This window comes from Mercenaria mercenaria, chromosome 7 (genome assembly GCF_021730395.1).
Source record: "Mercenaria mercenaria strain notata chromosome 7, MADL_Memer_1, whole genome shotgun sequence".
NCBI lineage: Eukaryota > Metazoa > Mollusca > Bivalvia > Venerida > Veneridae > Mercenaria > Mercenaria mercenaria.
The window spans coordinates 70,592,475-70,604,930 of NC_069367.1; the positions used below are offsets into that span (position 1 = coordinate 70,592,475).

At 34.2% G+C, this 12,456-nt stretch overlaps 1 protein-coding gene across 1 annotated transcript; it reads left to right on the forward strand.

Moving 5' to 3' along the window:
* The first annotated feature begins 772 nt into the window (after positions 1-772).
* Positions 773-12,118, forward strand: LOC123553959 (calcium-activated chloride channel regulator 1-like). Its single transcript, XM_045343739.2, has 13 exons — positions 773-1,011; positions 1,382-1,664; positions 1,840-1,951; positions 2,469-2,646; positions 2,901-3,045; positions 3,289-3,389; positions 4,990-5,214; positions 5,613-5,906; positions 6,303-6,512; positions 7,393-7,657; positions 8,331-8,486; positions 10,381-10,614; positions 11,021-12,118. The coding sequence occupies exons 1-13, from the start codon at positions 868-870 to the stop codon at positions 11,491-11,493; spliced, it is 2,820 nt and encodes a 939-aa protein (XP_045199674.2). The 5' UTR covers positions 773-867; the 3' UTR covers positions 11,494-12,118.
* The last annotated feature ends 338 nt before the right edge of the window (positions 12,119-12,456 follow it).

The window sequence follows — 12,456 nt, forward strand, 5'->3', positions numbered from 1 at the left end:
TAATAAATAAAAAATAAAACGGGTACATTTAAGGACTTCATTGGAGACATAATTAAGGTGGACATTTTAAAGTTGTTGTTCTATTGTTGGAAAGCATGCTTGATATTTTAGTCCAGATTAAAAGTAAATATTATCAATGGCCATTGAAAAGTCTGTGTTAGTTAACAGCGCCAGTAACAAATGCGTCAGGAATGTTCATTAACGAAACAAATGATCTTAAAAGTGGTACATGGCGTAGGAACAATGACTAGACAAAATATGATTTATAGACAATTACTAAAATGAAAAAGTGAAGTATCTAATCACAGAGACATGCAAACCTAACGAAAAATCGTACGTTAATACATTCAATATAAACTGTCAAATATTATATGGAGCTGCCCTGAAAATATCCCGCTCGCTCTCAATCTGTCTAAACTATCAAAGGTTCTTTTCCTTCTAAACTTGCCCTTCCTTAGTGATTTCGGTCACTTATTGCTTCAGTGCTGCATAAAACTTAATGAATTGCCAAAGATTTTTATTTTGATTAATAAGTTAGGAAGAACTGAAATACTGACTGAATAGCTAAACCTCTACAAACCAAACGAAAACCGTGTTTCTTTCCATATTTTTAAACATTTTTTAATTTCGTCGTGTCTATTTTTGGTATAGGTTTCATACATCCTTAAGTTTACGGCATAGATTCATTTCCAACTGTATGCGATAAAGAGGCTACAATAAATAGTCCGCCATGTGTAAGCTTCGGCGCAGTTGTTTTTAAGAGTACACAATATCAGACAAAATTTTCAGAGAGAAAGAGAAACTATTTATTTATCTACACTTACTTTTCATTACCTTAGTAGTATAATTCATGAAAATATATGAGATATGTGGACAATCACATTAATATCTTTTTGTTCAATTATTGTCGGTGTTTTGGGTATTTCTGTAAACAATGGTAAATACGAGGATATAAATATTGTTATCCAAGACACTGTTACAGAGAATGAAATACTCCTAGAAAGAATTCAGGTAAATATTTTCGTATGGTTCAATTTCACACTGACACCGGACACGGGTGCAGGTCATATGTCGACATTTCTGCTTTCTTTGATGGAGGAAGGCACCAGGTGACCCTTCGTGCAATATTTCAAGCACGGATGGGTACTTGGGTACTTTAAATAACGCCTGTGGGAAGAGAAATATGAGAGAAATTATAATTATTAAGTAAATATACAAACTGTATAAAAATTAAAAGATACCCATATATCGCAAGATGATTATGATTTAAAATAGCGAACTGTGGTTGATTTTTAATATGGAATAAAAGTTATTATTTTGATAATAAATTAATGTTTTATCAATAATAACTTATAACTGAAGTCTCGGCTTTGCTTTACAGGAAGTATTTAACAAAACATCGCAGATGCTTTTTCAAGCGTCCAAACAACATGTTTATTTCGGACAAATCAATATCATATTACCCAAAACTTGGAGTTGGAAACCGGAATATATAGGTATCCCAGCACGGTCTGAACTAGAGTCCTATATTACTGTTGAAGAAGGAAAAGTTAAATCTCCTCACACAAAACGAAAGAGAAAGAAATGCGGCTCCCCGGGACGTTACATATATCTACACACCGACTTTTTGTTTACAGAAGGAAAAACTAAGTGGGGATATCATGGTTAGTACATTTTTGATACTATCTAAACAGTTTTTCTATTATGAATTACGTTATAAATTCGCTAATTTACACGAGTTTCTACCGTTTAAACGTGTCCAGTTTTCGGTAGTTTGAATTCTTTCTAAAACTTGTCCTTTAGTGAACACGTACACAATATCAATCATTCTTTGTATAGAGCACGTTCTAGTACACGAGTGGGGACATTTTAGATGGGGCCTGTTCGAGGAATACAGTACGAGAAAAAAGGGACGATTTTATCTGGACAATGGTGTTTGGAATCCAGTGAGGTAATTAGAATTTTCGACAATCAATTCTGTTGCATTTCTTTTTATAAAATACGATTAATGTTATCGTAGGAAGGTATAATTTACACTAGTACTAATAATGATTTAAAAACAAGTGTCTCAAGAGAATAAACATTTGAAGGATGTATATAAAATATAAGCTTAAGGTCTCTTTATGTTGCATGTCCCGAACGTGAAGTAATTCTTTATGAAACAGTTTTAGATTTGTGTCAGTGAATCAGTGTTGTTATCGTTTATTATGGAGTCCATTCAATGTAGTTCTACTTCTTGAGGCATGAGGGATGTTGGACATTCCATTTAAACTCTTGAACAGATTCAAGCAAACTATATATCGGCTATTCGTTTGCTTGGATGAGTTCCATTCTTCCAAACATCCAAATAACGTTCTTATAGATCTAATTGATTTAACTTTGAAATGAATTATTATTTGGCATCAGAATTGCGAAAACTCTCCGTCCAAATATGTGTCCCTTTCTTCTCTTATAACAATTTAATATAGGTGCAGTGAGAGCGTGAGTGGGAAGGTTGGTAAAGGAACTCGATGTAATAGGGCAGCGTCAGAATGTGATACAACAGACACGGAACAGGTGATGAACAAAAATTGTAAATTTTGTCCAGATGAGGCCCAGACAGAATCGAGAATGAGTTCAATAATGGCATTCAACTGGGTGGATGCGGTATGTGTGTTATGTATTTTATAATTTCTAGTTTAAGTAGCATGTTGCTGTAAAAGTAGAGCTATTATTAGCTGAATTTACAGAAGTTCTAGTTTTTTACCCTGCTTACTTTAAACAGCTTGGTAATAGTTTCGCATAAAAATGGAATGACTAACACTTATAATTATAGACTCGTTCAAAGTCACTTTATAATGTAAAGCAGAAATGTTAAAAGAAAAATATTCCATTTATATTTTTGTAAACCTTTACATTAGGTATCTACGTTTTGTGACAAAGGAGACGATGAAACTGTTTCAGTACATCAAAGACACAACAGCAAGGCCCCTAATAAACACAATTCGAAATGCGGTGGTCGAAGTGCTTGGGAAGTGATGAGAGACCACGATGACTTCAAAGCTGGTAATCAAAGACATTAAGATATAAATGCACTTGGAAAACGTTTCATGCTTTTCTTTGAATTTAAACCGTTTTAAACTGTTTGCAGATGGTTTTATTGTACTATCGCATCATTTTATTTACTAGTAATACAGTGAATTTCCATGTGATGCGCGGTTCGAGATATATCATCATTTCAGGCTTAATTTTGGGGATTTAGTCTCACTCTAACACGTTGTGTTATAGAAGTTATATGTATACTTTTAGAACCGTTGCCAGCAAACACAGACACAACGCCGATATTCAATATACTGCGAGAAGGTGACAGCTATCGTGTGTTTGTACTAGATGTTTCCGGTAGTATGTCGGTAAATACCTATATCCAGTAAAAACCTTCAACTATTATGTTATTGGCATCATTTATGAAGTGTTCCTAATGTTACTACTTTCAGTTGTAGTTCAGCTGGAAAGTAAACACCGATTGAATAGGTGCAATGTCTTACTACAAACGCCCACCAGGATCTAAAGGTACAGGACAGTGTAACAATGAGTTATCCAAGCAAGCATTTAAGATATGCAATGTTAACAAAGGGCTCGATATGTCTACTACAGGAAACTTCATTTTAATATATACAACAAAGAAAGCCGATCATAATTATGTTCAATTAATAGAAGGCTGGGCAACAAACAAAAATATCCATACAAATACATTCAGAAGACCAATATCAAAGCAATTATAAGTCCAAGTAGGCTTTATGCCCTCGATGTCATTTAGTCTTCTACTTGTCCCTTCAGACACAATCAAAGAGGAACTTTGTCGGGTCATAAATTCATATTTTAAAAATAATTTAACCGAAAATACTAAGAATATTGCCGTGATCTAGAGCCTTTCGAGTTCAAGCTATAAGAAGATCCTTCAGACGAAAAGAGCGCAACCAAGCAAAATTATAGGACTCGGTTTGATTTAATTTGTTCATGAGTTTAATGGAATATTTTTGCAACCTCCATCACTCTATTGTACTTACAATGAATGGGCTCCTTGACCACAAAGGACTAGAAAAAAACATCGTGTGCAAGTACGTGGTATCTTTTTACAGCCGACACACAACACTCCTTTATATTTCATATTAAAAAATGTGTAGACAACTGTCCAAATAGCTAGTTATTTTGCATATTACATGGTTAAAAACACAAATGATCTTGTATATGTAGAGACATAAAGAGGTAATAGAAACAACTGGTTCAATATAACTTTCTATTGTGTTAATCAATATTCAAACTTTTTGACAATTATTTTAGAAAATAATTATCAGAAGTAATATTTAACAAGAAATTATAATATTTGATGTACACAATGAAAAAGGTGGCAGGCACTTAAAAAACAAAGGGATAATGAGTCTTTAAAGACTTTGTCGTGATAGTTAATACAATCTATTGAAAGGTACTTCAAAGGTATATAACGGAACATACAAAAATAAAACTAAGTAATATATCAACAGACTAGTTTTATTCAGTTTTGTTATATACCTGTCACGAAAGTGTAGAAATTTAAAAACAAAGCCAAAACTACGATAATATAACACTACAGCATCTGACGATAGGAAAAACAGATTTATTACGTTCACTGAAGTCCCAACATCATATACTCTACAAACATGAAGTAAGGTCACATTGGTACAATGTGCCACTGTGCCGTACAATCCACCAAACTAAACAATCAACAAAACCAGCACCATACCCAAACAAATAAACCTACATGTCTTTTCTTATAGTCCGATATACTGGTATATTTTACATGTACACCAATCTCTTCATAAATATAAGTATTTACATTTTTCAGCTCAATTTTGAACGATCAGGTTTTAACACATCAAAAGAAATAAATGTCCTTACATCCCTTTACATACATGAAGAAATGCACTCATACATTCAGGAATTAACATTCATTTATGTTTTGTTTGTTTTCAGGGTGAAAGAATTGAAACGTTGTATCAAGCCTGTGAATATATAATCCAAACAAAGATTCCTGAAGATAGCTGGTTAGGTATTGTTTGGTTTACTAATTCTGCTTGGACCCAGATGAACATTACACAAGTTACATCACAGGATGTGAGGGATGCTCTTATTAATGCACTGCCACGGTCAACTTTTGGTGGTACATGTATTGGATGTGGTTTAGAAGAAGCTTTAAAGGTAACACATTGAGATAAAGAATACAATTGTTCTTTTCCAACACCTCTGTATGCTATCAAAATATATTTTTCTAAACATTCTGGTATCGAAATGAAAAGTACTCATGTCAGCAATTCACTAGTCAAGATGTTTCGACATGTGTCGATTATCATCTTTCTCCGCAAAAAAGCAATATTAAGTGATAAATTCCGCAGAAGTATATACCAACCTATACTCACCCCAAAAAAGATCGTATTGTTAAATGATACAGTTCCTTGCTAATGCATTATTTAAGACAAAATGGTTTATTCTATAAAATAATATAAGATATAATAAATTCTTTCAAATAGTTTAGTATCAGATGCAGAGTGTTTTGGAAATTTTAATTTCCTAATGATAAGCCATCATTTGTTTGATAGATTTTGAAAACCCACAGTACTGACCCGGCCGGATCCGAAATCATAGTGATTTCCGATGGTAAAGACAATGGTCATATTAACCTTGATACGTCTGTCCAAAGTGCTGTAAATGCGAACGTAATCTTACACACCATTTCTATATCGCAACTTGCGGATATAAGAATGATATCCATGGCAACTGCAACAGGAGGCTTCCATATATCTTACCTCGAGGCCGGAACTATAAGTTTTGCTTCGACGTTTATGGAAATATTGTCAAGCGGAGTGACATCCTTTGCGACCGAATCAACAACGGTTTGTTGTATTTTTCTATAGTAAAAGTTTAGAAACAAGTTTAGTATAAGGCGTGCAAACTTTATCGCATGCAGTTCTTCACTTGTTCAAATAACTGTGAAATAGATTAAAACACGTGACTGAGTTGTAATCTAGCGCATGTACTGCTGGCTCCAGGAAAAATATATCGTTTTCATCTTCAAAAAGCGGCAGTAACCGGTCTGAACATTAATTCAAACCTTTCTTGCGTGCTTATTATTTATGTCTTTTTATTTATTCTTAGATTTGCTGGTACCGGTCACAATTAATGACATTTTCATTTTATTTGATGAATTTCCTTTTGCGTTTCTTTTACTATTAAATGTTGTGTATAGAAAAAAATGAAATTTCTTTTCTGAACGTATTATCATTATTCAGCTTTTGGCAGAGAAACTTGATTCCGTGACGTCAGATACCGTCTGGTTCAGTTTTGACATTGATAGCAGCGTTGGAATAAATACTACTGTCAGCATACTGCAGGGATCCTCCACGGATATAAGTATAGAGGTCCAAAGTCCAGATGGCATAGTTTATACAGAACAGACTACTGGAGACAGCCTGATATTGGATATTCCTGGCACAGCTGTGGTAAATGAATTATGACTATGTATTATCGAGCTTTAAAATGTACAACCAATTCCTCATATATCTGGTGGGTATGAATGTCTAAGTTAGTGCCATTTTACAGGTAGAAGTTGAACATTTGTATGAAAAGAAAACATTATATTAGATAATATACATGTATAGTTAAGAATAACCAAACGACGAGGTACGCAAACATTGTATACTATGAACAAAAACTGCTGGACACAGCATCCTGAAACAGCAACCCCAAACTAATGTGTGTATGGATGAGCATTTTATTAACACATACACAAGCATACATAGCCAGAGTTAAACATGGGCAACGAGAACAAAAGAACAAATAAAGATACTTATGGGGCACCATCTTTGAACGCTCAGATGCAAAAATACTACTGGGAAGTATAAACTCAAATCGTACACTTAATCCCTACCATGTTTCAACATCAAAACAAAATAGAGAAGAGTCATAGGAGGAATTGAACATAGCGAGAGTCTCAAATCGGGTCACCCTAAAATAGAAACTATAGACGAAAAAGTCATATTTGCCTTTATCAAAGGTTGAATATCAGGAGCAACACTTTTAAGGGTCCGATGAATTGCTGTAAATTAAGACACAGTGCATGTTTTTCATAAAACCATATACACTTACGTGATTCATTTACAGTTTAGGTATATCTACTAATCCTGAATTTAATTATCTTTTCATCTGGTTTTGTATTTCTATCACTAGTATTGTATTCGTGTTTAGTTTATACATTTTGTGTGTTATTATCCTCATGTATTTAAAAATACAATGGATTTAAATAAAGTATCTATCTATCTATCTATCTACCTACCTACCTACCTACCTATCTATCATTTTGTATATATTTGCATTTTGCAGACAGGACACTATAATGCAACCGTTGTAACACAAACGTCATCGTCTTTCGAGTACTACGTATCGTCTTTACCTACAAGCCCTGAAGTTGTCCGTGTAGTTTCTTGGATTTCGCCAATAGATTTAGACTATCTTACTGGTGAATTGCCTGTGATCGAAGCTGATGTGATGAAAGGAAGAGCTGCTGTTTTAAATGCAGTTGTGACAGCAGTTATTGTGAACGATAACTCAGAATACTGCAATGTTACATTACTGGACGACGGAGCAGGTCAGAATACTTTTCATTTATTAGTGTAACAACTCAATTTTGTTATATTTTATGGTTCTTTGGGGTTCTTTGGGGGTAACGGAACCAATCTTATATATCGCTACAATAGATTTCCACTTTATTCCGTGCTAGTGGGTGTGCTATTAAATTGTTTTGTTGCTTCCAAAGCTTCTTCTTACGGATTTTATTAAAAATAAATTTAACCCGTCTAAAGTTTTACAAAAGTAACCCGTCTAAAGTTTTACAAAAGTGACAAAGGAGTACTTTCCTTTGATACAATTTAATCAAATAAACAGCTAAAGATCAAGAACTACCTTAAAGTACGTTGATAGCATATTTTAAATCTACATTTTGTGGGCTGAGTACGAAACTATTGTATCTTGTCCTTTATTAACAGTTACAATATTTTCGCGCTCAGCCCTCGGTTAGTGTATAATGAGATGATAATACAATCCACCGACAGTATTAGGCTCTCTCTTCATATTTTCACCAGTAATATCCAGTAATCTGATATCTGTTATTAATTATCTTTCTTAATAAAGGGATCCGTACTTACGTTGCTAGATTTATAGTAGACATGAATTAGTAGACATGAAAAAAATGATACTAAGTTGTGTCATTTCATTAAATTGTTAAGCACTTTAAGTATTTGAGTTTCCATTCACTATTACAGATCCTGATGATACCCCGGACGATGGGGTTTATGCCGGCGTTATACCAAGGTTCTGTCTTTTAAATGGTCGCGTTAGTGCAAAGGTGTATGCACTAGGTGAAAGTGGCATATCGTCTGTACAGGATGCCTTCAGCGGGGCCTGGTCTCCAGATTTAGGTTAATTGTTAGCTCACAACATAAGAGCGTAGCATGCCTAAAGAGGGTTTAATATGGTTCAATTTGGTTGTAAATAGTGGCTACCAGAGCTAAGCCAGAAAAATCCTCAAACGACAGCTCCTCCTAAACTGCTTTTCCAATATATATAAATTTATCTTCCTTAGACGACTTTCTAGGAACGGTTGTTCAAATTATTCCGATTGATGAAAGACATGACCTCCAGGAAACGTGGTCACTGTTCCAGTTATTATGTATATAGTAGAACCTTTAAAAGACCTTCTTGTCAGAAACTGATGGTTGATTTGAAGATAATTTGAAAAAATTGTTCTTTGGGTGACACTGTTCAAATTTTATTTAAATGTTTCCGATTCGTCAGAAAACAAGGCTGTCAGACGGCTTGATTTATAGCGTGAATTGTTAATATCTCCTTGTTAGAAATACGTAGAAACTGCTTGTTTAATTTTAAAATAATCAACTGTTCACTGTTGATCAGAAGTAAATAAATTGTTCTGATTTATCATAAATATGGCCACCATAGGTAGTGGTCATTTTTCTACGTGTATATACTGAAAACTTTTAAATGTTTTGACAGAAACTGTTAACCGTATTTAAAAAAATCTTTTTTTAATGTTTCTTAGTGTAACATCGACGAAAAATATTCAGATTATTCTGATCTGATAAAAATAAGCATGGCCACCAAGGGGGTGTGAACACTTTTTCATTTATGTATGTAATGTTAACTTGCAAAAATCTACTTGTCAAAAACTGCTTGACTGATTTGAAGATAGTTTTACGCAAATGTTCCCTGAGTGAACCTTTATATGCGATTTCTCACATTTTTCTGATTCACCAAGAAACATGGCCGCTAGAGCTAAAAATAGAGAAAAAGAACCTTCAAATAGCATCTCCTTCATAACGTTGGCCCAATAAAAATACTTTCACCGAAATGTGACACTCTCCCAAGTTTTTTCATATCATTCTTATCATCGTCGCTATGAGGCATAATAAACTTACCTTATATGTACATGGTGGGAAACTAAAACAAGTCTTCTAGTCAGAAACTAAAAGCCCAGTTTCAAAATTATTTCAGAAAAAGGTTTATTTGTTCGGATGACACTCCACCAAGATTGTTAAAAAAATCCGATTAGTCAAAAATCATGACTGTCAGTTTCCCGTCTACCAAGAGTATTCATATAATTCCGATTGTCAAAAACATGGCCACCAAGGGTAAAAATAGGGGAAAAAATCTTCAAACGACATCTCCTCCTAAACCATTTGTCTAATTATGGTATAATAATTGTATAGAAATGTTCATCTAATAAAATATAGCACCAACAACATGGCTGCCGTGGCTGGTCTAGTTTTTCCTAGTTTTCAAAGTAATTTGGCAGAAAGGCGGTATAGGCCACCATGACCTTTTTGTTCGATAAAAGACATTGTTCTTCTTATAGCAGCTTCCTGTTCAATTATTTGAGTAATTGAAAACATAGTGTTTCAAATTAGAGTTCACTGCAGTTCACTACATGCGTTATTATGTAGTGTTCTTAACTATTCAAGAAAATGACATACTAGTTTTCAAGAGCATATATTCTGCCATTAATCATAACAATGTTGATAGAATAAACTTTTGTCCCTGATGTCCAAAATAAAAAGGTATAATGTATATTGAAACAAATGGTAGTAAAATGACATAGTATAGACAATAACCGATTCCTGTTTGTCTCAACTTTGGAAATCTAAGGCTTCGAACCAAAATAGTTAGAACACAGATGAACTTTCATTTCTTATTGGTAATTTCCAGTCACAAAAGATTGTTGAACGAAATGTACATTTAAGGCCGCGTGACATCATGACATCATTATTTGAGCCTATATGACATTGGTTATGATTGTAGATGAAGACGTAAATCCGAAGGTTCTTCAAGACAACTTTCAACGAGTCACTTTGCCCAATGAGATTTTAATATCAAACTACGAAAGTACAATTGCGAGCCAAGATATTACTGCACCCGGTCGAATAACAGATGTATCTATCATAGACATTTCTACGGAGAATACACAATACGGCGAGAGCAGAAACTTTACCATCACGTGGACGGCTACTGGCGACGATGTGAACAATGGTCAAGGTTAATTTTTGCCACTCTTTGTTAAGCACAATAATTCTTTTGGCTTGCATATTAAATAGAAATGTTTTATAAAACCTAAAGTAATCGCTATGTTCTATAAATATCTTCAGACAGATGGCCGTGTAAAACGTCACCGTAGTCTATGGGGACGAACTCGTCGCTTCAAGTAGACATATGTTTACCCAGCTTTTTATCTTTTTTTTGCTTAATTTTTTGCAGTTTTAATTTACACAGACTTTATTCAGGTTACAAAGCGACTTTTGAATTTGAATGATGCCATGAGACCCTAAGTGTTCCTCCGAATATTGTATAAGGCATGGGTGGGCACTTATTTAGAACCACCGGCCTTCCGCAAGACTATGCATAGATTATTCACATAAGATAATTCTTGGTTTTCTCATTTAAGCCACGGAATATGAACTGAGAATCTCTGATGATATAAATGTCCTGATAAATAACTTTTCGAATGCGGAACTGCTGGATGTCATAAATGCAAACTTCACACCGAAGGCTGCTGGGGAAGTTGAATACATCAGAATAGAAATAGATGCCGAAGAGTCATATACATCTGCAACATTCTTTGGTGTAAAGGCGAAAGACGAGGCTGAGAATGCAGGCGCTGTTTCTAATATTGTTTTTATACTTGTCGCCAATGGATACCGAATAAAAGTAGAAGGTGATGTGGTTTACTCTCCTACCGACGTAACAGATGAAGATATCACACAAGAAGAAAAGGATGAGAATCTTACAGGACTTGCTATTGGTATTTCGTGTGCTGCTGCAGCTGCTGTTGCAATCATTGCAATCATCATAATTGTTTACGTGAAGAAACAGAAAGCTAAAGAAAGTGTCAATTTACCAAAATATAATCATAAATAATTACATCAACTACAATACGTAAAATTAGGCAATTGCTTTGTTATTTGTGCCGCACTATTTAAGAAATTACACCATGATATACCATTTTATATGTTCTGGTAATAAATAGTGTATTCTTCCGTTATTCTGCTTAACCATTTAATCAATAAAATGTGCGTTAATGACTTTGATTGATTTGTAATTTTAAAACAAGTGAACAGTGCATGATATACACGATTTCAATGGAACACCTTATTCTATAGCTTACAGTTCAGCTGAAATAATTTGCTTACAATCTGAAGTGCATGTTTTGCTTTGCCTGTGAACTGTTTATGACGTAAAGTGCCATGTATTAGATGGATATAATTATATAGTATTGAGATATAAACTAGACGTATTCATTTTTCATCAGCTCCTGTCTATGATATTGACCAGTCTTAAAGTTATATTGCATCGGCGAAGCAAACTATAGGCCAAAGGTCATGAGATTTAGGTTTTTTCTGTCATATTTCGCCGTGATCAAGACGTAGCAGGTCATATTCTATGGCTAACTAGTAAATAAGTGTGTAATATTAACAGTGGGTAAGATATTCATTGGTATTTTTTATTTTTCAAAATGCTGTGCCAGGTTCGATTAATAGATATCTGCACAAATGATAACAAACTAATAAAGCTCAAACATCTACATCTTTTTGTTAGCTTTCTCTCTGGAGGCGTTTTAGCAGTTTACTATGTTAAAGTGGCTAACCACAGACTCAATGAAACCGAGTGTGCTATTATTTCGCTTGGTTGCATTCTGTGCTTCCAAAGTACATCCTTACAGATTTTATTACCCTGCTGTAAGAGACTGCCGATAACAGTCAATACGGCTTAAGACCACCGTTATTTTTTACTACATTGTCTATGACACTGCACAATATTGCAGTTTTGCTTGCATTCTAACATGCACTAAAGAGGAAAAAAATCCAACCACAGTAAACTTGG

Bases quoted from the DNA above. Each gene is read 5' to 3' on its own strand.
- LOC123553959 (XM_045343739.2), top strand. From the start codon at position 868: ATGTGGACAATCACATTAATATCTTTTTGTTCAATTATTGTCGGTGTT. The intron at 3,046-3,288 runs GTAATCAAAGAC...GTATACTTTTAG, and splicing joins CCACGATGACTTCAAAGCTG to AACCGTTGCCAGCAAACACA. The intron at 7,658-8,330 runs GTCAGAATACTT...TCACTATTACAG, and splicing joins ATTACTGGACGACGGAGCAG to ATCCTGATGATACCCCGGAC.